The 26,544-nt window shown below is 38.2% G+C and overlaps 1 protein-coding gene across 5 annotated transcripts in view; it reads right to left on the bottom strand.

Moving 5' to 3' along the window:
• ATRX (ATRX chromatin remodeler) overlaps positions 1-26,544 on the bottom strand; it is an 86,461-nt gene that overhangs the window by 14,243 nt on the left and 45,674 nt on the right. For all 5 annotated transcript variants that reach the window (XM_037408337.1, XM_037408336.1, XM_037408339.1 and 2 more), the window contains 13 exons: positions 22,400-22,546; positions 22,016-22,193; positions 16,593-16,730; positions 15,476-15,651; positions 13,453-13,570; positions 9,634-9,764; positions 9,251-9,339; positions 8,818-8,990; positions 6,347-6,500; positions 5,951-6,054; positions 3,781-3,889; positions 2,486-2,663; positions 902-1,096 (listed from right to left, as the gene is read on the bottom strand). In XM_037408337.1, the coding sequence (XP_037264234.1) occupies positions 902-1,096; positions 2,486-2,663; positions 3,781-3,889; positions 5,951-6,054; positions 6,347-6,500; positions 8,818-8,990; positions 9,251-9,339; positions 9,634-9,764; positions 13,453-13,570; positions 15,476-15,651; positions 16,593-16,730; positions 22,016-22,193; positions 22,400-22,546 (1,890 nt within the window). The remainder of the gene's footprint in view (positions 1-901; positions 1,097-2,485; positions 2,664-3,780; positions 3,890-5,950; positions 6,055-6,346; positions 6,501-8,817; positions 8,991-9,250; positions 9,340-9,633; positions 9,765-13,452; positions 13,571-15,475; positions 15,652-16,592; positions 16,731-22,015; positions 22,194-22,399; positions 22,547-26,544) is intronic.

Genomic DNA, 26,544 nt, shown 5'->3' on the forward strand with positions numbered 1-26,544 from the left:
AGGTCCCTACTATTACTACGTAGAGCAGTGACAAAGAACCACTACTACACACAACACATCCCCTACAAATACACTTAGGCAGGCTTCAGTGAAAAAAAAAACATTGAGGTCTTAAATGTTCATTTAGCACCAAGTTGGGAAAAGGTCTGACATGGCTACTCCGTACTGGCTCAGAGTACAGAGTATCAGCATTTTCACTAAGTTGTGTAAATGCTTGTCAACAAAAATGTCTCTACTAGTACTGGCAACACTAAAAATAGATAATAAAATCTTAGCTTGTCCGATTTTCCTCACCTGAATGGTAAATTAGTACAACTTTTCCACTATTTCTACTGTTTCTCCATTAATGGTCCCTGCAAGAATTCTTATACAAGGAACTAAAACCCAAAAAGGCTTGGCAGTGGAGAGCATGGATGAATTTGGCTCTTACGAAGGCTCACCTAGGTAGATAAAAACCAGACCCTGAAGTACAGCGTCACCTCACAGATTTGTTATCACAAATCGAGGTAATGCTAAGGTTATCACCAGCAGCTGCTCAGCTGCTGATCTGAATCTTGGCTTCCACAGTTTCCTGCAGTAAAACTTCTATTCACTCAAATTGTGTGAAAAAGTATTTCTGTTTATTCAGATCTAAAACTTCTGTCTTTTAACTTAAGATCTTTTTCTTATTCTGTCGACTACATTAAAGGGAAAGCTGTTATCAGCTCATTACACAATCCGTTATTTTAATGACGTATTTTATTGTTGTTACCTGCTATTCACCTCCATCTGAAGTGAGAAAATACTGCTCTAAAGTGAAAACACAGCACTCTTCTCCTTCCAAGATCACATACCCTATGTTCTTAAACAGATGTACGTTATTTTTATAGCATGTAATTCCTAGTGATGTGCATCAACTTACTTTTGGCAACATTGGTGTATCTCTCTTCTTTTTCTTTTCTGAATTAGGATCATCCAGCAAATCTGGCTCGAAAGTGTACAGCTCTGTAAGTTCATTCATAGTAAAATGACGTTCAACTTGCTGTTGGTCGACAACCCGGAAAGACAAGGACTGCTTCGTTACCTGACGATCATAGATCTTATCTTCCATCGTTCCCTAGGAAACAAGACACTCACTGTCATACACATACTGGACCATCTTGTTATACAAGGAAATAAATTAATACATGTAAAAGAGCTAGAATAACAACGTAACAGTGCTCTATTTCCCTTGTTTCTTTGACCCCCCATCTACAAAGTCACCTGAAAACACTTTGTTTCCTAAGAAAAAAAACAAACCCAAGCCTCCTGGAAGCAAACACAAAGTAGTATGAATTGTGTGTGTGGCAGATGTCATCTAGCTATTGACTAGAGTAAGAAATGTATTATTTCAGTAGGGTTTCGAAGAGATCAGTTTCTACTTCAATTCCCCAAAGTGAGATTATGACCAAAAAAAAATGGCAATTTCCACAGCAGGTACTTTATTTTGCTGCTTTGAGCAGCCTGGAAAAAGGAAAACAGATACCCTATCACTGGGGTGGAGAGGAGAGGGAAAGGGAAGCAGTGAAGGCTAATTCATCGCAGCTGTGTAAGAAAAAATTAGACCCTTGATGAAAAAAGGAAAATTACTTAAAAAAAAAAAGATGATGACTATGAGAAGTATGAGAACAGCACAGCCTGTTCTGAACATCGTAATTTAAAAAGGATATCAACAGTTCAAAAGTGCACATAGAAAACGACAAAAATAGACCAAACCCTGCAGAAAAAAACCATGTCTGACAGTACCATGTTACAAAAAGTCATCTATTTAAGTTGGCAAGTAAATAGTGACTTGATCAAGAGTTAATCAGTTACTGGGAAAAGGTCTTCAGAATACTCTGTAACACCTGAAAGGACTAGATGAAGTAAGATACTTCCTAACAGAAATAATGGAATAAAGCATAATCAGTGACCATCAGAATTATTACACATCTTTAATATCTGTAGGTTGTGATACAAGTTTTCAAATCATGACTAGATGCCTTTTGATAAAAAATTCTCCAGCTGCCTGTATTTTCATTCCAGTTGGACTGTCAGGGGCCCACAGAGCAGGGGTCTGTAGAAGACAGCCACACCAAGCAAGCCTACTGCATAACAACCACCATGCTTATGCAGTCTACTCAATTACAAATTTTTAGTGGTGTGCAAATTAAAAAAAGCTGAGAACATTGTTCAGAGTCTGGATACATGAATCATTGCTAGAGTTCCAGAATTCACGTTACACAAAGTGCCAAACAAGGTAGGCTTAACAGCAAATTTCAGTTGTTATTTATTTTAACAATCCTTCCTTCAAGAGCTTTTTCAGTGGCCCAACACTGCTATCAGATGAGGGCTGGAAGATGACGGGATCAGTGTGGACCACAACAGACTCCACCACAAGGCCAAGCAGTTACAGTCCAAACAGCTGCAGTCCACAAATTTGATTGCAGGACCAGAGCATTCACAAAAATAACAGACAGAAACCTACCTGAGCCAAAAACCTGTACACAAACACAGGTTTGTTTTGCCCAAAGCGGTAAACCCTGAAAATACTCTGGATGTCATACGATGGGTTCCAAGAAGCATCAAAGATGATTACTCTATTAGCAGCCACGAGATTAATTCCAAGGGAACCTGCTTTAGTGGATATAATAAACAAGCGGCCTCTGGAACAGAGAAAAGTTGCAAAATTTTAGTATTTTGGAAAACAATTATTGTTCCCATGTTGCTGTGTTACTATGGAGTTGTTCTACACTGAAATAACTCAAAAACGTCATTAAAATATTGTATTAAGCATAAAACAGATGCAGGTTTCACAAGGACAACACTTGTAGCAAAACACACACTCCCAGAAATACAGATCAGGGCCTTCTGCAAACCAACTGTTAACAAAAACTGGCGGGTAAGAAAAAAATTTTGGGTTTGCATTTTCAAACTCTAATAAAATTAGTTATATCAAATTAAACCATAATTTTAAACAGGCATATTCCATGCTATTGAAACTGTTTCCTGGTTAGCAAGCTTCCAGGATAACTCCAGAATGACACTGTCTCTTTGATGTATCTGCTTACTTTTTTGAATACCATCTCACTCAGGTTCAACTTAAAATGAGCTCTTCACAGATACTCTTCAATAGTTTATTCTGTCAGGTATTAACACCAAATTAGTTTACTTTGTTCCATTTAATTATTTTTTTTCCTGTACATTACAAATGACTGCAACTATGTATTTTATTTTTTGAACAAATCTAGGAAGGTGAAGCTCCTTAACTTCATCAAACTTGTACAGGTTTGTATCTACCTACCTAGCCAAATCAGTCCAAATCAAGCCTTGGAAGTCCCATCCCATATGAACACTGGATGGCTGGGAGACAATTCTGGATAGCTGGGAGGGCTCTGAGCTTCTGCCTGGACAAGTGACTGCTGTCTCCTGGCCAGACCCCACAGGGCTCTGACATTCCTAGGTCCTTAAATCTTTTTAAGTAATTGTAATAAAAAGACTCTTTTCCGATCCAAATTGCTTTCAAGCTAAACAAGAGTGAAAACTGCAAGCAAGCACTGAACAAGTATGGATCAGTGCAAATGGAAGTAATCTCAGGAAACCAGAAACTGATTGTTGTAGCACATTTTCTGTGCAAGTTCTGCACCTGACAATACTGTGGTATTTATTTGCCTAGCCTTAAGAGGTCATTAAGCTAATACAAGTCACAAAAAAACAACAAACAGGGAACAACAGAAAGAGAAGGGGGAAAATTAGGCATATATATATTAGAACAGATCTCACCTCACATTAGTTTCATCATTAAATTCTTCAGCCCATTTCTTTCTTGACTGAGCTGTGGTTGAACCATCTAAGCGATAGTAATCAATGTTTCTGAACCACTTTCCTTCACCTGGAAATGTAAGTGTCAAATTATTAAAATGCTGATTGCGTAAGCAACCAGACTGGTAATACTGGATATACACAACTCTCTAAAGAGCAAAAGAACTAATACAGAACATAAAATCTACTATTCTCTAACATCTGAAAACACAGGAGAAGACTATAGGCTATTCAAGATAGAGAATGGTTTTGGAGGATACAGGTGCTTGCCACAGGCATGCCTTGAAAATGACGTAGTGAAGCTTGCAGAACAAAATATGAAGTATGTAACATGACAGAAAACAGCAGCAATTGCATTTGTGACAACAATGATCATCCACAAGCCTGCAATAGCTCCTACAAACTCTAAACAGATTTTGTCCAAAATGATTAAAAAAAAGAGTAAGTGTTGTCAATATAATTTTACCTTGCAAAAAGTATCCAGCACCTAATCCCTATCCACTTCTTCTTAAGATTTTACTATTTTTTACATAAAGACATTAAACAAAACTCTGCAAAGCAGTTTAATACAGATGGGAATTAAAGATACAAATCTGTAACTAAATTACATTCCAAGGTTAAATTGAAATTGGAAAAGACCTGAGCTTTTCTGGGGTTGTTCCTCTTATTTTTCACTATTTCTTGTTGTACATACACACTTTAGACATATGCCCTAACTCGGAGCCAAAGTTAATTTTAAAAAGTAACTACATCTAATCGTTAGGCATCACAGTACTTAACTGTATCTTTCTAATTGACGTAGTTTCATGTTACACAATTGGTGTACATCAGTCTCTCCCATATGAATTGCATTCATAAGTAAATGCTCAAAAAGAGATTTCAGAAGTCATGGTCTAATAATTTTGGAACTGAAATTCAGAAAAATTGCTTTGTATTACCCTTGAGTTATGGCTACTTCTTGCCAGATTTGGGGGAGGGGGGGGGAATAATTACAGCTGATAGAAGATAATTCTTCTCTCGCCAATTCACAAGCAACCTTTCATTTTCTTTGGCCATCAAAGTGTATGTACACAAAATGAGCCCCACTGTCCCATCAATTACAAAGAAAACAGCATTTTTAGGAGACGGCATTGCTTAGTACAATCAATTATGAGAAACAGATTGTTATGTCAGGAAGGTCTCTATATGGTGAATCTTGCTATGCTATATAATCTCATCGCTTACCAAAAGAACTAGCGTAAATAAAAAACAAACACCACCCCTTAAAACATCATCTCAGACTGAAGACACAAACTCCGTAAAACACAGACAGCTCGTAACACCTGAAGATGACAAATGTTCAGAAGCTAAGGAAGCAACAGCCAGAAACAATAAATCTGTGAGAGAGATACTGGAGATCTTCATCTAACTACGGTGTTGGCACCACTAAGCCACATTTCTCTTACGCAACTGGTCAACATATTTACACTGAGAAATAAAAGTTTGAAAGGAATGGCAGATTCAGAAGTAATCCTTCAATCAACACATACTGGGAATTGAAACTTCACATAAAGATGAACCGCATCACCAGGAGCTCCAGGAGGATCTCACAGAGTAAAAAGAAGAAACGTCCTACGCAAAGGACATGTCTGGCTAGCGAGAAACTCCTCGCCATTTCAGCATCGCTAGGATAATAATTAATTCACTACTTTGCTCCCTTATGAAATCCATAAAATAATCTGCTGCAGCGCGTATGAGCCCAGATTCACATTCTGCATGTTCTACACACTGTTTTAAAGTAGTCTAATTTTCTTTCATTATCTTTCTCCCAGCGGGAAGGGGATCAGAATTTGCCATGCATCAGCATTTAACATTGCTTTTCTACAGAGTTTAACAAAATGCCTTCTCTCCTTTCAGATGATGAACACTTAATCTGCTTAGGCTATATTAAGCACAGATGATACAGAATGAAATCAGAAGCAAGAGTCCGAGACCACCTGCAGAGGAGACCAATAATCCTGCCAACTTCAGGAAAGTACAGAGCACACAACACTTCTAACGCAAACAACTATTTCAAATCCGTTCACTTTGGACTGGATAGAGACTTGTAAAAAGAGTTAGCAGCTTTGTAACTGTTCAAGCTGACACTCACCTTTATAAATAGGAGGCTTCTCTTTGTCAGTTTTCTCCCTGTTGGCCAGCTCCAGAAAATCTTCTATCAAATCCAGAGATATTAGGGACTGGCTAAACACTAGGCTGAAAACAGAAATGGGAACACAAAATTCACCTCTGTGGTTATTTTAATCACTCCATTGCTTTATTTTACTTCCCTCCTCATTCTGGTAGTACCTTTGAAACAGCCCTTCTAGGCCAGAGGAAGACTCTTGTGGAGTGAATGCATGTATGGGAAAACTCACTGATAAAAATCAAAGTAGCATGGACATTTGCTGATAAGAACTGAGCTACAGCATTATGAAGACTGAATGAAGAACACTGTCAGACTAACATATTTATACGGTCATTAACAATACTTCTAGAACCAACTTACACTTTGTCTCCAAGCTCCTCTGCCATTCGAAGAATTTCAAAGAGAAGCACCATTTTCCCAGAATGTTCTAACACTTCAGCATCTGCATCAGTGACAAAATCTTTGTACCAATCTGGTGCTGGGCTACCAGGATTGGAAGAGGATGCAGCTTGGCCTATAAAAAAGAAAGTAAAAAAAAATGTTTAAAACAAAGGCAGTGGTCTCCATTTAAACGCTCTGAAATGTCTGAACTACAGAATTCTTTCCTCATTATTAGGCTTAACTGGTATGAAAAGAGTTAAATAGACAAAGAACAAATAGTGTTTGTTCTATTAGCAGTTACCAATAGCAGAAGTTATCAGTAAGTCACAAATCCCCTTTCTGTGCTGCAGGATATTTGGACAAATAGTTCCACCATCTCCATCGCTACCCCGAGAGTATTTATTGACAGGTCTGTTTCCAAGTATGCGTCTTTGAAAACTCACGCATAAATGTTACAGCCACTGAAAAGAAGCTTTCCATAAAGAGAATTACTGTGGATCTCAAACATCTGAAATTGTTGGAAAAAGAGAGTGGTCTTTTGGGTTACCTAGTTTATCTAGCAAGGTAAACTCTCTGGAAGAAAGTTTCCAATTACTATTGTACAGGTGTTTAAGACGAAACTTGTAAACCATCTCCTCTTACTTCTGTTAGGCTCAGATTTAGGATTTTTTTCCCCTAAGCTAATTTAGAAGACAACATTAGCATATAGGAAAAACACCCCACTCCCCTCCAGCTTCTACATTAATTCGCAACAGAGGGATAAAACAAATTCTACCATCACATTCTGCCTTCTAAAAAGTTCTTTAAGGAAGTTTCTTGTCTGCATATCTGCTAACACATTATTACACTAATAAAACCGGTAAAATACATACATGGGAAGAATCCTATTTTTAACATGTTACTATCTTACGAATTATTTTGATAATTTTATTTAACCCCTTAAAAATACAGAAGTACTAGAACAAATATCAAAATTCAGTTATGTATTAAAATAACCATGCATCTAGCAAAACAAGTCTGTTGGGGTCTGTGTCACCCACTCAAGTGTCAGATGCAGACCATGCTCATCTTTAATGATGCTCCCATTGTGTTTATTCTGAATTCACCCAGAAGAAAGCATGGATTAAGCATTATAATCAGAACCAGAAAGGCTGCCAAGAACCATGAATTATTTTGATTAATATCACTTAATTTCTTTTATGATATTGCCATGACCTTCAACTTAACCTCCTTTGCATTACAGTGATAAAAAGTAATGAATTTACAATTTTTCTTTTTTCACATAAAAACTTTGATCTACCCAAATATTTACTTACATAGTAGCAGAATTCTATCTTATGAACAATTCAAAACATCTATGTTTCAGACTATGCACCACAGATCAATCCTGACACGCCAGTAATTTTCATGTGCAGGATGGGATCTCCACAGAACTCATATCTGAGCCTTCATACAAGCTTTTAAAGAATGTATTTTTCAATACAAAGAAGGTAACCAAGTAAGAGACCTGGATGTGCTGTGGGAAAACCCTACACACAGCACTTAGCTATTTTCACCTTCACCCCTAAACTTCGCAGAAGGGCCTCCGACAGCTGCAGTCAGAGTCTGCCCACAAACCTCAGCTGGTGCAGCATCAAATGTTTGTTTAGAAATTCTGTACCTACATTAAATTAAACAAGGCTGCATGAAAGAGGTAAACATTTAAGCAACCCAGACAGAAACCCATCCTGCCTATAATGCAAGTAATTACCTTAATACATTTAATCTGTATGTGTATTTAACACACACACTCACACTCTTCCCCTTACCTGTTTACAATGTTTTGTCATTGGGATGGGGACCAAAAAAAATAATTCTCACCTTAACAGTTCCCCAAAAAATCATTTATTTAGGGAAAGTGATCAGACAGAATAAATGATGTAATCAGAAAACCAGCTCTATGATACTAGAGACAAGACAAAAGCTAGATTATTAAAGGAAAATCCAAAATTGAAATGCACAGATGTAAGTAGTCTGAGTAACAATCTTAAAAAAGGTCTCATATTCCTGCTACATTATATGCTTCCTCAACACCCATTTCAAATTCCAGGTGCAAGAATGAATGACATATATATTTCTTGATTTTTCCATTACTCTTTCACCAATACACTTAAAAACAGCAGGTGAAAAGCAGCATAGTTCCTCTATTAACTTTGTATTGTTCTGTACTTGCAAATTAAAAAAGTAGTTCACTGTGCAGCTTTCCTGCCACAAGCACCCGGAGCTCCAAATTGACGCCCCTTTTTTTCCCCAGGGTATTATTAGAAGTAGTGGGAGCTGTAAGCATAGAAGCAGTTCATGGAATTAAGGAATCTGCCATTTTGCAACAAAGCAGAATTCCTGACAGCCCTCTCAAATCACCTTCTGCCAAAGGAATTGCTTTATTTTATGTACTTGTGTATTATACTCACCTTCTTCTGATTTTGTAACAGATGAAGGGTTGTTTACAAGTTCTTCTGCGTTTCCTTCTCCACCTCCGCGAGATCTTGAATTCCAGACTTTAATTACTTCAACATCATTATCGCTGCCACTTCCGCTGGAGCTACACTCTTTCTTCACTTTTTTCCCCTTGGATTTTTTTTTCCTAGAAAGGTAACATTGTACACCCCATTATTTTTTAGAAATTCTACTGCTAGAGGATGTAAAAATTCTAAAAAATATGTAAAAATAGGAAGCATTTTTATGAAGGATATAAAAATATAAAAACGGTAAATATTCTACTGCTAGAGGACATATTTAACAGATACACAAAAATAAAAAAATAACGTTCACTTCTATAGAAATGGCTCAAGTTCTATGAGGGAAATGAATCCAACAATCAACAACAAATAAAAGCGCAATTACTTTGTATGATCATCAGAACTTAAGTTCATTGAAGTTTCATCAGAATCTGAAGCGATGAACTCATCCAGACTGTCTTCATCAAAATAGCCCTCAAAAGAGAAAAAACAGAAATTTTATTAAGTATTCTCATCCAGAAGCTTTTATTAAACCTTTAGCCATCTGCTCATTCTTCATTTAAACAATGGTAAGTCCTACAAAGGGTTGACCTTGCAAAATGTTTTAAGAATGACAACATACCCAGGAACAAAAATATGACAAAAACAGCAGCAAAATTACCCCACAGCAACAAAGATTTCCATTAATTTGACGAAACTTTACCTAGCATTTGGCATAGCTTCTTTGGAAAGTTCTCAATAGAGATTGTTTTGATATATCTAATTTACCTTATTTTCTTTGCTAATATAGTCCAGCTGCAAGCACCAAGGGTGAGTCCAGATTCTGCTCAACATCTGGAAATCCTGGAATAGTTTAGCTCCAGCTTTGCCTCTTCCACCTTCATTGCCACCACCTACACCTGACAATAAAGTTCAGGTTTTAGAATGAAACCTTGAAGTAGGTTTGCCACATACTGTTCCCCCTTTGAACAATCCGTTAGTACAGTACTGAGTGTTCTTTCCAGATGCACATCATATTGTAACATCTCTTGTAAAAGAGGTCAAATTACCGAGTCACAGGCATTTTTTTCCTAGTTAAAGTTGTCAAAATTAGATTTTCCCCTTTTTCTTGATAATGAAAAACACGATTACATTTTTACATAAAAGCACATTTCTCCCTGGCATAGGAATGAATCCAAATTCTCTTAAAAGGACAGTCATGTCTATTTAGGTTTTGTAAAAGCAGCCCTAGGTGGAAAACACAAAATACAATTCGCATTTAGGTCTCAATGAATTCAGCTTACTATTTTGAGCTGCCTTTATTTAATGACTTATAATGCTGCAGTATTCTGTTACAATAAACAATCTAAAAAAAGCCCAGGCTATTTTTTCATTGTCCAAGCACAAATTACTGCAAAGTAGTGCAACATTCAGAGAGTTAAATTTCTTTTTGTACTCTCAATTTCTCACTAAGCAGCACACTAACTTTAGGTTCTCGCAACACATTGTTTTCGTATTGATCATATGCATCATTTAAGGCATGTATACCTGCAAGAAAATAGTATTTACTGCGCCACAATTATGAAATGTCTACATCAAAACAGGCACAAAGCTTATCTAGTGCATTTCCTCAATGCACAAGACAATCCCAGCAAATGTCTACAAAGTGTAAGTATTTTAACAAATACTTAATCATACAACAGCTTCGAGTATCTTCCCATTGTGCTCCCATATGACTGGAAAATGGAATTGTAATGACAGAAATTCTTAGCTTCCACTTCCCCAAACCTAAGCTAAAAATCAGAGAAATTGGCTATTAACAAGTTTCAACTTAAAAAATCTCATAGATTTTTTTAATTTTCTGTATTACATTAGTGAAACAAAACATGTACCATTTTCATTAATTGAAGAAAAACCCTGGTAAAATTGCATCTAAAATGTGTACTTTAGTTTATGCCTGTTACAGTGCACAAAAAAATGTAATTTAAAAATTCAGAGAGAAGCAGCAATTCCCCTTCTATATTTATCTTCAGTAGCAAGACTCCCTTTTTTATTTAATGAAAATCAGAAAGCACGTAGTCTTCTTTTGAGATACAAAGGTCTTTCGCTCTAAAGACTTGAGCCATGCTTAGCTTAGAAAGCTTTTTCTCCTCTGAAAAGAGGCTGCCTGTCTTTCTCGCTTCCCCTCATCCTTCTCACACTGTCTCTGGCACTGACCCAAACTGGCAGGACACTAACCAAGACGAAGCCAGAGAATGTAGATGACGCTTCCCGCTAGGTTCAGAGAGTTTAAGCAGCCCACGAAGGGCCGGTAAGTTGTGCACCAGTGCGAGTCCTTTTGACAAAGGCAAACTTGGCTAAACTCAGGTCTGTTGAGCCCTTGAAATCTAGGCAGATTAAATAAACTCCCTGTTAGGCAGTGCATTTTCTTACAGTTAGTTACACATACAATGCTAATAAATTAATGGCTCCGACAACGTAGCAAATTTGAAGCTCACTGTAACAGGCTTTTTGCCAGAGCAAACCTTTTCCTTCACTTTAACAATGAACTAGGGGCACCCTCCTCTTATCTGCTGCCTGCTGTATGAAAAAAAGGTAGCACTGAAAGCCATTGTATGTAAAGACTTCCATAAAGAGTAAACCAGTGGTAAACATACAGCGCTAGCTCTTACGCCAATCAATGATCTGTGAAAGATTTACACTGCCATCTAAAAGCATGGCACACCAACAAAGCCAGCATCGGGAGAGAGAGAAATTACAAAACCAGCCCCACTCTGCATTGGAAATTGGCCAAAAATAACCTACCAACCTACCCTAAGCATTGTGATTAAAAAGTTCCTATGAAGAGCTTCCTATAAAGATTTAACCTAAATCATTTAGATGCATGCCTGTAAAGTAAATAGCTAACGCTTATCACTTTTAAGCTACTAGCTTTTGGAAGGCATTCAGCATGATGAAGAAATAAATAGAACACAAATAACCTGCTTTTCAGAACACTGATATAAAGTAAGATATAGATAAAAGATAAAAAGACCAGACTGCAGTACAGAACTGATTAGGAATCAGCGCTACACAAAGATTTGGGCTTGTTTACATACTGTTTTGAAGTACTATTAATGTAAGAAGGGTGTGTGCGTTTGTTTCAGTCGCTTTATATTTTTTTTAAATAAAACAGCAAGTTTCTACTCCTTTAGGATAAAAGGGCAAAGAGGGAAGCTGGCATTTAGGCATCCAGTTACTACTGAAGGTATCAGTAGAACTGAAATTACTTCACTGCTCCTTCAGAACTCCTTACTTCTGTAACTTAACCGAGGAAAGGGAACAGACAACAGAACTGTGGAAATGAAGTCTTGCTAGCAGTTATCTAGGAGATCACAAACTGCACTATCCAGAATCTGAAGTCACTAAGACAACACAGTGAATTTAATATTGCTATAAATGATAGGTTAATTTGAGATACAATCTTTCTTGTAATTAAAACTTGGGAGAGTAACCAGAATAGAAAAATATAGATTAAAAAAATATATATAATAACAATCCATCAGCAACAGACAGGCATTTTAAGACAGGTGGCTTAGCAAGTGCAAAAAAACCCCCACAAACCGGCACAGACTACGTAGTACATTTTGTAATCACTGCAAAAAGCAATTACACACTTCAAGATTTAGACAAAAACCTATCAGCAGTGCCTTAAACATTCTTGACTATGGAATTCAACCCCTGATCATTAGGTCAATTATTACAGATGGTATTTCAAAAAACAAAACCAAACAGAATTACTCTAGAACCCAAGAACTTCTGCTGAGCCATTTGGCTGTATGAAGCACAGTGGTACAGAAAACCTAGCTAAGAGTTCCTTGAGATTAACATTCTAATGGTCTAAATGGTACATATGTGTGTATCATTTAGAGGTGTTGATATTCCAGCACTTTGATACACTAAAATTACAAGTTACCGTAACAGCACACCAGCCCACAGTAACATATTCTGGGCTTGTGGTTTTTCCTTATACACCTTTTCAATTAAACAAATTTATATCTTGTTGGGAAGATGTAAATCCCCAAGACAGAAGAGTCAAAACCCCACTGAAAGCTAATGAAGCACGGCCATTATGAAAACCAGACTTTTGGGTTTAGAGAACAAAAGGAGAGAGTTCCACAAACGAGCCGATATTTGCAAATCACAGCTTCGGTTAGCATAATGACAAAAGGCTATTACAAGGCGGCAGCAATGCTTTCACCAGTACATCTCAATTTTGCATTCTCTCCCTCCAGTCTTACAGTCGTTATCTTGTTTCTTGGAAGAGGAAGACAGTAGATCAATTAGATTTTATGTTTAGAAAAGGAAGAAAAGAGAGATGAACCAAAACCTGAAGCTGTGTATAGTCAAGAGATGCAAATATTATTTCTCAAATAAGTATTTTTATGTGCAACCAAATGTTTTGCTATAATTCAAATTTCAGAGCTAAGGAAAATCTTACAGGAAGCAGAAAAATACATCTGTAGAGCAAATAATACATACAAAAAACCCCAGCCTACTGACTGTGGCAAGAAGCCCCTTATTAGATGACCATCAATCTTGTTACCCGAGAGAACTGCAGGCACATACCTGTCAAATGATCCAAGTAGTACTGGTAGAGTTTGCACTGAATAGGTGTCATTCGAACTTCTAGAACATACTCGTATTTTGGTGGGAGGAACTTTGTTAAAGCTGTGTAATCCTTCCTCTGTAATTTTACAAACAGTACTTCAGTCACATAAACATGAAAACAACTACTGAGAGCTTAAGAACTTCTGGCATCTTAAAGGAGGAAGCACCACGCATAAATTACAAAGATTCAGATACTTTCCAACCACAAAGGGGGAAAAAATAGCCCACTAAATACAATCCAACTACAGGCACTGTCTGCAGAAGCTGATGTACCTAGTAAATGCGGTTGTCTGGCCAAAACTCTATGACCTGTTAACCCCATGTCCCAGTTCCAAGTCCTTGCAAAGTCAACTGCAACTTCAGTAGCTGCTCTGGTAAATACTTCTGCGGTTTTTTAAAAAATATTAAACCATTTTTTTGTGAAAGTGTGGGTAAGTCAAGCAACTGCTATCAGTGTTTGTATCGCACACGAACTCACTCAGGTTAACTTTTCTGGTTTAGAGTACAGAGTACATGGTTTCTGAACACTTGCTTGGGGCAATGCAAAATTCTGTTTTCATTTTTTTGACTCTGAATGCTAGTCTGCTTTTCTCCACCTACTCCTTCGTTCAAACGCTGAACGGTTTATTGACTCTGACCGAGAGACCTTTGCACGTTTAGGAGTTAAGTGACCTTCATCAGAGCTAACCTGCCTGTGCTATGCTGCACAAACTCCTTAGCTGCGGGATAACCTCAGCCAGTCGCTGCAACAGAGGAGCCTGCAGGCAGCTCCCACTTGATACCGACGATTACACCACCTGCATGGCCTTGCTGTTATCTAGAAGTGCAAGAAGCTCTCATGAGAACATCCTTTAGGAACAGAGTTGTTTTCTTCTAAAGAAACTATGTAGTAGCTCGAATGAGCAAAAGAAAGAGCTGCTCCCTACGGACAGGATCTGATCTGCACAGAGTGCTGTGAGAAATTCCATCTGGGCTTTGTCAGGGTGGCCAGCACCTGAAGGCACGTAAGATGTACTTGCAATTTACATTCCTCTTCTCGTTCTGTCTTTTGGTTTGCATTCTTGTACTGCTGTATAGATGCACAGAATTAAGTATGCTATCCTCTCACTACAGGTCCTTTTCCAGCTTCATACACCGCCATAAACCTCTTTATTTCGCTGCTTGTGGGACTATCCCACTATGACCATTTCGGACATCTCGAGCCCACTTGGACTATTTAATCAACTACCAACAACTGCGCAGCCAGGAGGTGGCACTCAGTGCCTACAGTGTCACACCTTCCATCAGGCTGCCTGTGCCTGGGTTTATAAAGCAGAAGAGCAGTAGCATCATGCTGATAGTACACAAGTGCAATACCACAGCAGGTTAACTGGAGAGCAAGGAATCCAGCTCTCATTCCAGAAAGCTAGGGAGTTTTCATTTGGTTTTACATCCAAGGTCTTTAAGGTAACAAGTGCTTCACCCTTCTGAATTAATCTTGCTTCTCTCCTCTTCCCCATTGTTCTGATTCTCACAAATCAGAAAAAACAGGAATTCAGAAAGAACCAAGTGACAAACTACAGATCATCAACAACTTTCTGGGTGGCTTTTAAGGCAACTGAGGTTTTAAATGTGTATTCTTTGAACGTGTATATGGAATTAAAAGAGTATTTCAAAGCAGCTGCTGTCCTACTCTACCATGTAGTTTTCTAGTCTCCTAGCAGGAAAACAGCTGGATTCTCTAATACACACATATGTCCTGCTTAGCATACACTGACATTTGGGTAAAAGCTATGAAACTTTTCTGAGTTTTTCTAGTCACAACAAATAACATAAAGGTCTAGAAATTAGTGGAAATATTTAAGCAATAGCTGCATTCGATGGAGCTTTCAAACAGCAAGATAACAGGCCTTTGAATGCTTTTATCAGAATGAGGTGAAACAACTCCTCCCCCCGCCCCGCAGCTAATCCAAGTCATTAGTTATAGTAAAGCCGCTCTTACCTGAACACATCCAGCTAACATCTCATAGAGAATATGTGCACGCTTCTTCATTACTCTGACATCTACCAGAGTAGAGTCTGCACACTGACCGTTCTGAATTGGATTTATAAATCTATTTCGGAATTCCTTGATTGAACCGAGCAAATTCTCCTTAATAAAGTTAACCATGCAGTGATCTAAGACAAAAAGATCAGACTTGAGTAGTTCAAAATGGAAAGTACAGTACTGGGATTAATTCTAACAGAAAATAAATGCATCTTATTTAAGAACTTTCTGCTGAGAAAAAAAAACCCAAACCACCTCAAAATCTTCCAGAAAGGGCATCTTAAATTGACACATACTTCAGGCACAGAGGTAACTTCTAAATTTAATGTCTGATTTTAAACTACCTCATCATGTTTATTACACAAAGGTTGAAAGCTGCTGTACACCAAAGCAATATTACAAAAGAATTGTATTTCCAAGTATGACTTTAAATAGATTGAAAAGCATATTAATCAACAGGAAAAAAACCTATTACAGCATATTCACAAACTGGAGCTACTGTTAGAAGCTAGTTTAGAATCAAATTCCCAAGACAGTAACATAAATCACTGTTTAGTGAGTTCACTAAGAACACTGCTCTACAATGCTTTAAAAAAATTTAAATTGATGCTGCTGTAAGACCCGGTCCACCCATTTCCCCTCTGAACATTCCCTCCCTTCCCCTTTTGACATGCTGAGACTCATCTCATCCTTTGATTAGCCAGATCAAGGAACTAAACTGCCAGAAAGCTATTCACTCCTGCATTGCTGGTTTTCTGATACTCCTCATACAGGCTCCCTGAGGAATCAGATATATGTACGGCCACATCAAAGGAAAGATGGAGGAGAGGCCACCTTCCCAACAGCTTCATTTTAATTTGGCTTAAACCATCATGGAGCCACATCTTGACACAATGACTTAAAATGCAAAATACAAAACCAGATCGTTAGGGTTTTTTTAGACAGAGAAATGTAACAAACAGCTTCACTGTATCAAATTATTTTCTTCTAATCAAGCTAAATCCATCTATATATTGCTGAAAGGCAAAAGTATATTTAAGGAAATAAACACTTAAACCAGACAAGTACTCACATTCTATAAGATTATTTTGCAGTGGTGTTCCTGTAAGGATTATTCTTCTCCTAGATCGAATAGAATTCATTGCCTTAGAAACAGCAGATGCTTCGTTTTTTAGTATGTGCCCTTCATCACAAACAACAAAGTCAGGGCCTAGAAAGAAATAACATTAGATCTCTTCCATCTTTTACAACCACAAAGAATCTGGCAGCCTAAAGAATGAAAATTTGTTCTGTTAGTTTTATGAAGTGGGGTTTTTTAACTTTTGTGTGTGTGTTTTGTGGTGGGGTTTTTTTAGCTCAGTTAAGGTTCTCATTCAACATTTGCACAAGCATTCACAGTAGCCATTCTGGTAAACTACAGGCTGCTGCTTGTAAAGTCTTCATGGGAAGGATTATTTTTATATATATATATATATATATTTTCATATTCTTATAAAAATTATCTATCCATGCAGCTAGTGTGTGCATGTCTCCATTTCCATTCACCCTGTAAAAAACTCATAAAACTGTGCCTTAAATCCAGCTCAGGCTGCCATCTACTGGTGTTCGCTCAATTCTAAAGAAAACCAAAAATCAGATAACCAGTAATTTTTCATTAAGGCAAGAAGTCAGTATCAATAGGGGTAAACAGTGCAATCAGTCTTACCTAAGATAAGACACAAACAAATCTGATCTGAATTACAGACAAGTGAATACCAGCTTGCAGCTGAAAAGTCACCATAGAAATCTCCTCAGCTTCCTTCCGGAAGATAAACCCAAAGATTACAGACTGTTATTTTAGGTGAGTTGCACAAGGAATGTCAAAAACACAGCGCAATACATTTCCACAAAAGCAAACTCTTCTGTATTTTTAAGTGTTACAATTTGGGGTTTAAGATAAATAATAGCAAACTCGGCAGAACAGACTTACACATCCTAATGCTTTTCAGATTTAGGGCAATTTCTGGTACCTTTTTCCTTGAAAGGAGAAGTGTAAGATATTCTAGGATCCAACTAGTAACTCTGAATGAATGCTTTACCAGATCTAAACTCTATCTCAATTCTAGTACTATAAACCATGAACGAAGTCAGCTGAAGTCAAGTTTATGTACCTTTGAAAAACACTATACAAAGCCACCAGCTGGGTTCATCCATTCAGCTCTAAAAAGGCTGATACTTGAGGTGTCAAAGGAATATTTATCAGCATGGACAATCTCACCTTTTATAACTTAGAACAGTTTTCCTCAGACTAACTTTAAACTGCCTTGTAAAGAAGAAAGTTCACTCTAGGACAATGATCAACAGAGTATCAATTACACCTCTGACCACTTGCATGACCTAATGCCAGTGCTGGTCATCTTCATCGTGCCATGCTAAGTGTCAAAGTGATATGAATCTTATATGCTAACAGAAAAGGAATCAAGAATTCTCCCAAGCAGAAAACCAATGTCTTTAACCAAGTCTAGAAGACAATTATTCAAGTCCACATATGAATTCTAAACACACTTAGACTTATCCAAGCCTATGTATTTCTGAGTTTTCACACCTGCCAAAGAAACATTTCCCCACAGTATGTCACAGTTTTTGTACCTTCCCTAGTTTTGACAGCATGCAGAACACTGAGTGGCTATACACAAAGCCTTCCTTTAATTTTAGGTAAACACCTCTTAATAGTGACAGAGCCTTCTCTACTCCTTGTCCTAGTATCTCCTGAAGAGCAAGGATCTCACAAGTTCACCCAGCGCGCAGTACTACTGAGATGGTTTAGAGCAGTTTTCTAGAACTGCAGCACTGGCAAGGATTTGCAACATCTCCCCACCAGATGTGACAGTTTGCACATTAATACATCATTCTCAGAAATAGATTTGGTCTAGTACATTATGTTTACAACTGGAATCAAAGTACATTAGAGAAGGACAATGAAGTCTTAATAATAGACAGCAATCGAAATTGTGCAGATACCCCAGAAATCAGTTTCAGTAAAGACTGTGATTCATTAACATGAACTGGTTAGTTAAAAAAAAACAAACCAAAAATCCACCTGAAAAGCTGTTGTTTAGAGTAAGCGAATGATAGTAAAATATGAATAAACTACCTTTGTAAAATTATTCATGGTTTGTTTGGCAGGCATGTAGCATTGGTATCTTGAACTAACATCTTGGCTACAATTCAGTGGCAGGGATTTTCATAAATTTTTGTGTTTTTTCCTTGTTCTTAAAAAACATAAATGCAATTCATTATGGACAGAACATTTATCATATTCGAAAGGAATGTAAAGCTTAAAGGGACCTCAAGGGATCATTTAGTCTACTTCACCTGAGATCAGAGTTATGAGAAAGGGACCTATCCTCCTGGACAGAAATAGGAAACTCCATGACCTCTCTCTCTTGCTAAAACACAGTGCAATACCTAATTTAAAAGATCTCTGCTGCAAATCAGAGTAAGTTCTGCCCTTTCCTTTCTCCAACTGATGTAAAAACCAACTGATAACAGTCCTTTCAGTAACCAGCCCTTACATGGTGGAAAATGTCAGCTTAGTTGTCTGACTTCTAGGCTGAAAAACTTCAGTCTTTCAATCTGTCCTCAAAGATCACAGTCTTCATCTTCTTATCCTTCTTACTGTACTTACACTTGTTAATATATTGATATACATTAAAAATACTCAGTGATAGATAGATAGATATACACACGGTTCTCCTCCTCCTCTGAAGTCTACAAGAACTTGTCTGCTTTGTACAACTGCCAATTAAAGAGTAGTTTCCAAGTTAAACAGTAATGGAATTTTTATTAGTAGCAGCAAGCAAAAAAAAATATAGTTATTAAAATGCTGCGAGCAAAGCACAACAGCTATCAATAAACCCAACAGCATTTCATCAGCTGCACAAGGCATTATGGGAAACCATTTGTTGCTCTGCATGCATATATAATCCTGCTATTATTTCACATAGCAGAGCTAGTTAATTAATGAAATCACTCCTCCACCCATAAACTTTGGCTAAACCTTCCCTCTCTGGTCCCCTCTTCCGTAGAGTATACAGTGCAATACAAGCTTCTACTATAGAATACATCTACCCTAGCAGTATTCATTTTAACCAGACACATATCATTAAATTATCGCTCAAATACCGAATTTGCAACTTTTTAAATTAAAAATGCTCCCAGAGGAACCGGGTTTCCTATTTACAGTCACAGCAGTAAGCCAGCCTACAGCTTCATAACTCTTACTGTCAGCCTGTTATACTGTCAGTGCTGTGATTCACTAAGATAGCAAGAAACAAACGATGGTCGCTGCAAAATACTTCTCATCAATTTAGCAAATCCAAATGTCTCCAAAAACTAATGGGTAACAACAGATGAACATGTCTGTCTTTTTGTAATTAGTTAAAATAAGGAAAGATGGGAAGCAACACGAAAATAATTACAGAGTTATCTCAAGGTTAGTTTTCCTAATGGTCTGATACCATCCTACCAACCAACTAGTCCAAGAAGAGAGTAGAAGAGAGTAACAGGTTCACAGGGAATTATCCAATTCAACGTTCAATGTGCTGCAGTTTCTGAACCTGATTAAATCTACAAAAGTCAATAACCTAATGACAAACACTGCTCTATCCTGAGTCCTAAGCTGTCTGAAGAGGTCTGGAAGTATAGCAGAACCACACCTCTAAGGAGGATGTAAAAACCAAGAGGTTGACAAGAGATGGGACAGGGAAGGTTACACACATCACTGTCTCCTCCATAAAATCACGTGCTCAACAGGCCACCTCACTCCACAGCCCAGTATTTCTGAAGTTACATAAAAAACAATCCACAAAGAAAGGGACAATACTACTAAAAAGACATGTGGTAACAACCCCTATGTTTAGCTTCCCTTACACTTTTCACAAGGAATAATCACCATAAAAATCCATCACTGTAAAAGCGTATAACATTTTATTTCATCGTTGCACCAGAACATGACCTGCTGAATACAAAGCTACTCCCCTGTCACTGCTACTTCAAGACAGCAGTTCACACCTTTTCTTCTCTAGTTTTAACTTACTCAGCAATTTTCTCAACAACTGCAACATCCTGAGCAAACCAGGTACAAAATAAGACGGACAGCAGTGTTCTCCCCACCCCGCTCTTTAATTTTTTTTTATTATTTTTAGTAACTGCCACATTAATAGAAGGAGTCAGAAAACCCACTGGCAAGAAGCGTGTTTTCTTAATTGCTTAAATAATGTATGCAGGTTCAACATGATCACAAAAATAGTTTATCAGCTACTGTACTGACTACTGTACAGCTACTGACTCCACAGCAATTATACGATTTAGTCAAACTGGCAGAAAAATTAATGTTTTAGCTGCTCAGACAGGCTTTCTGCAGAGCTGGAGATGCCAATTCCAACTGGACAATGCCAACAACCACAAAGTTATTTTTCCCATTAGAAGAATCCCTTTTGTCTAACAGAACAAAATCCACAGCCCTATTATTTGAGACTTCACAAAATCAAGCTCACCAAGTACAATTACAAACCAGACCAATGCTGCATTTCAATCAGATTAAAAAAAGAAGAAAAAACCAAAGAAAAGCGTATCAGCCACACACTTGTCAAGAAACCTGAAGCCCAGCCAAGTAAATAAAACCCAAGAAAACCTATCTCCAGAATCAAAGAAGCCATTTACCCTACCTACTGTATCAGCATTCCTAATTTAAAGAGAAATACCAAGTTACAGCAAAGGTGCCTTCTAAAAACAGTTTTTGAGGTTTACTGCACGCTGTAAAAACATAACTTGTTTTCAGAGATCAATTGCCAATTCAGAATTTGTAGGAAAATTTTGCTATTTTGGTGAAACTTGCTAATCCTAGTATTTTTAGTTCTTTTTAGTGACCACCTGACAGACTGGTTTTATCAGCTTGGAATATTTTCAAGTGCTTTCTTTTCACGTTCACTCAGTTCAGCTGCCCTTAAACCAGACATCCGTTTCTTTAAGACTGAAAAATTAATCAAGTGTTTTATCTGCAATCGATTCAATTAGCACTTAATTAACACTTGTTCATTCACACTTCTAAAGTACATTCTCAACTGTTTTCCATGCGTAGTTGCTTCCTCAACAATACATTTCTATCAAGGATAAAGCAGCTTGTGGCTGCAACAAATCAGCAGATTAAAATAATGTTAGGTTCCAGAGTCACTTCAAATCACCTCGCAAAGAAAGCAATGCTAGCTGTCATTTCTGTCTTTGATCTAATAGAAAAGACTGTTACAGAAGTCTGTTTACAAAAGCAGATGGGGTAGTTTCTGAAGAACCATTCCTGTATCTCAACAAAAGCCAACAAAGAAAATGTGATAAATCTTACCAACGTTATTGTTTAAAATCATTTGCCCAACAGATTTCCATTTGCAAGATTACTCAGCTCATATACATAAACTAGGAAGTACAATATATATAATGCATACCTTAATTTTCACTTACCTGGATCAACTAAAGCTTTATTAAATATTTCTTTAAGTTTTCGGCTCTTCACGTTCCTGCCTTGTGCAAGGTTACGATACATCTCATAGCCTATTATCATCACACCTCCTTCATCTTGCCAACGCTGGAGCATATAGCCTCTCTCTTGAGGGCGTTTCACAGTTGCTAGTTCACAAACCTTTCAAAGGGGGAAAAATATGCTTGAACTTCTCTTAAAATACTGAAGTACTGGGGTAACTTTCAAATGCCTAAGGCTTATTAATGCAAGTAGATTTTTCACAGACTTAAAGTACATTCCTTAGCCTGTATTTTGAGTGGTGGAGCTTCCTAATTATGTAAACCGTTCAGTTATTTTGTTTTCAAATACTTGTTTAAGTCTTATACCTCCAGTTTTTTGTCATCTTCTAAATCTTCTTGCCATTTTTCAAACTCATTCAACCAGTTCAAGGCAGTGTTTAGTGGGCACACTACCAGAGCTGTCCGAAAATCCAGCTTGTCACACAGCAAGACCGTGTGAAGAAAGCTTACTACCTGTGAGAGAAAAAACAGACAAAATGCCAAATAAAACACTGAGTATTAAACGCTAGCAAAGAAACAGACAAGTATATATTCACAGATAGAACTTACCAACAACAGTCTTGTTTCAACATTTTCTTTGTTAAATAACTTGCTGCTTAAAATTTAATACACATGCATTTTGAAGTCATACACTTACTACTCTGCATTATATGGCTGCGTACATCCTTCACATACCAAGATGCATGCAGTTTTGAGTTGTATCAGATTGCTGAACGATTGTGTAAATAAGGAACCCTCCCTATACATTTCACCAATCATTTTCATAAACTAGAAATTTCTACTAGGTCATTTTAAAGTTTTCTCCCAATACCTGTCCCACACATTAAATAACTTCACCTCTTTGGACCATAAATATATCAGGTTTCTTGAAAGTGAACTTCAGCCTTAAATCAACGTTTCCCACATTTTTTCAACATATTGGTAAACTTCCTCCAAAGAGCTCCGAAGCAGGTTATTGAATCACTTTCCAAGTATTCACCCTGCAGCCAGACTGGCTCTATGATGCAAATGATAACACCTCCTTCAGGCCTGGGAAAAAAACTTGAAATATTCCGATGCCCTCAGTATTTCTGCTGGGCTGCCTGGTTTTGAGCAGCAGCAAATAAAGGCAGGGCTAGAGGTAACCTGTAAACACCTGGGAGCAGAAGGATCAGTGGTCCCATGGCAGCTCCAGCTCTCACACCAGACTTCTATTGGTGAAGACTGCACTCATCCACATACTGTACAACATCCAGAAAGCTCTTTCCGGAGCAAATCTTGGTATCTGGCAACTCTGATTTAATACACTGATCAAAGTAATTTCAAACTGTGTGATTATTCTCAGAAAATGGAAAAACATGCTTGGGCCACAGACTGCTTTTAGATGTTGCGATACGAAAGGAATTACTAGTGGTTATGCGATCAAGACAAAAGCATCTCATGTTCAGATGCAAAAACTACCCCTGAAGAGTAACCACGGAAGTCCTATGTCCTGGACAGCCAGCAACTCCCTAATTGCCTTATTTCCCCGATCCTTCACTGACATTCTTCTCTGCAGTTTGCAAAGTCTGCTAAAACCTATTGCTGATTTAGCTCTTTTAAGAGCTAAACAACAAACGGCATTAGAGAGTACAGTAGGACTGGCAAATGACCACAAGGGAAAAACCAACTACCTAAGCTACAAACACTGGCCATAAAAATACCTGACACATATTTGTAACTGTGGCTCTGAGACTATCAAGGCGTTACAGGCAAATCCAATGTCATGAACACATCTGGATCACATACAAAAATACCATCTGCTGTAAAATATTTCATCAAACTGAAGTATACAAAGTGTAAGCGTACAAAGTCCCCTAGACTGCATTGCTACACTAAAGCACAACAGCTCTGCCAAACACTGCAAACCTCCAGTAAAAGGTGTAATTAACCTGAAGAACCATAAGCACGTACAAATACACTCTTCAAAGGTGATTTTCCAAGTATGTATGAAAGCTCTCCTCTACAGTATTGCAGATTTTCAAAATACTGTGCCTGTCACCCCAACTTCCATAAACAAAGCAAAGCTATATATACTGCAGCTGGAGTTCTTAAACACTGCCCACGTGCTGTGCACCACAAACAGCCAAGGCTGCAGCTTGTTTTACCTAAACAGTACATACAGTGCATGACCACAGTGCCTCTGATCATTGAGAACATTGTGTTACTCAAAAAAAACCCCACAACCAACAAAACCCCACCAAAATCAGAAAGCCACAAACCCCAAGCTTCTCTTGAGCCTGTTCTTTGCAGACGAATCTAGGGGATCTAAAGAACCTGAAGACGTTACACCAGCCTAAGCACTCCAGAACTATATCCTGCAATTTGCAGGTCAAGAAAGATGATCCTCAGGATCAGAAAGTCCAAAATAAAATTTATCTAAATTAAGTCAGAGGAGAACAGGATTAGGTCTTTGTCACGTAACTTCACTTTTTGAAAAACCCTGGGTAGCAATGGTTTACAGGGAAGATGCAAGAATACTGAAGCCATCTGACCCAGCAGGGCACACCTAAAGCTAGCAGAGTAGCATTCACCTCCTGCTAGAGTCCCTCTGAAGATTTTCTCTTGAAGCACATTTCAAATCTCCAAAAATATTAATGAAAGCCTTCAAGACAAGTCAAATCTGCTATCTTACAGCATCCAGGTGCACAACCTATGCCAAACACCAACTAAGACGGCAGATGTGAGCACTACTGAGAGTAAAAACTACTGAGACAGCCCATTCCAAACGTAAGTGTCAATACTCACAGCTTGTCAGCAGGATCTTACAGCATTTTGTTTGTGAAGTGCCTGACAAGGTCATAAAGCTACCTGTTGCCACCTGCAGAGCGTGAATTCAGCTATGGCACAACAATCTTAAGACATCTTTCATACAGTTTGGAATTCCCGTACACTGATATACTGACCTCTCTACGCATGGACATATCTTGAGCCCTCGGGTCAGGCAATAGGGCTCCCCAGTCCCATGGGGAAGCTTCTACCACAACTGACCAAGATGGAAGAGGATGGTGAAATGGCATTTCCTCACAGATGTTTTGAGGATCCCATCCTCACTGTAGGAAGAAAATAACCTCTTTGAGAACCACCATCACCACGCTAAAGAGACTGCCCTCCAGGAAGTAAGTGCATCCACATTTGGAGCATGGGAAGAAAGATTCAGAAGGAAGTGCTGAGCAAGTGCTGGCTGCTAACGCGATCTAGGCTGGCCGGTCACATGCTGGGAGCACCAGGCAGAGCTCCTGTTGAGTGAACCTGATGGCCAAGAACCGCTCCTGGCATAGGAAGGCCCTGACTGACCCCAAGTTGAAATTGGGTCTGATCAATTCCCATGCCTGCAGAAGCGGCAAGTTAGATTTCTCATGATTTTGCTCAAGTCAGAGATCAGAAAGGTTCACAGTAATTCATTTCACTGGCCAGCTGTCCTGAGATAAAGGTATGGGAGTATCTCCCTCCTCCAGAAATGAGGAAACGCAGCATCAGAGGCCAATGACAGGGAGAGCCAAGCAGCCCTGCTTTTCTGAGGTCCTTTTCAAGCATAGATAAGGTCATTACCCTTCTTTCTTCTTCAGAGTTCTCTTTTTTCTCTTCCCCAGAATCAGAAGGAAAGGTTCTTCTGTCAAATGTCTTCTGCTAAAGGAGTACTTGGGAACAGACTGGGCAGCAGAGCAGCAGGACAGGGAACTCACCCCAGCTCCTTGCTCACAGTATTTGTGGTGATGCTACGTCTGGCCAAATGCAAAACCTGAATTTATGATGATAGGTGCTTGGAAACAAGCAAATGCGAAAGGGATTCAACATTCCTGACTACCCTGAATGGTACTAGCATGAATACTGAGATGCAGGGAATTTAAGAAAATTGGTTTAGATCTTTTACCTCTTTTGAAGGTCAAGGGCATAAGCTTCTCCTGAGGCCTGCAATGATTATATGAGGCCCAAGAAAAAGAGCTTTTGAGAAGAACTTTTACAGCAACTGCTTGACTGATCAGTTTCAGAAGCAACATTTTAAGATGGGGACTGACCTTCATCTAAAGACTAACAGAAATGGTAACTTTTTCACTACGCAACTTTCAATATGGCAGAAAAGCCACCTGTATCAGACCGAGAAATATGGAAAATTTTTTTAAGAAATGCTACAATATCCTGGTTTAAAGATTTTTGCAAAGCAGTCTTCAGCAGTGCAAAGGAGAAGGAACATGCGCTGAAGTGACAATGAAGGCTCGAACCTGAAGATCTCAGGAAGCAAAGAACAGTAAAGCCAAAGAAAAGAAATAAAGAAGTGAAAAATGGGTTGAAAGTATGCCCTGTAGTTAACTGCCAAGGCAATGAAGGTTTCTGGTCTTAACTGCTTGTGATGCACAAAGACTCAAAAATATGAAAGTACATATGGACAATTACTGAAATAGAAAACAAATGCCCCCTGTCCCTCAACCTGG

The sequence above is a fragment of the Falco rusticolus genome, chromosome 14 (assembly GCF_015220075.1).
Source record: "Falco rusticolus isolate bFalRus1 chromosome 14, bFalRus1.pri, whole genome shotgun sequence".
Lineage (NCBI taxonomy): Eukaryota > Metazoa > Chordata > Aves > Falconiformes > Falconidae > Falco > Falco rusticolus.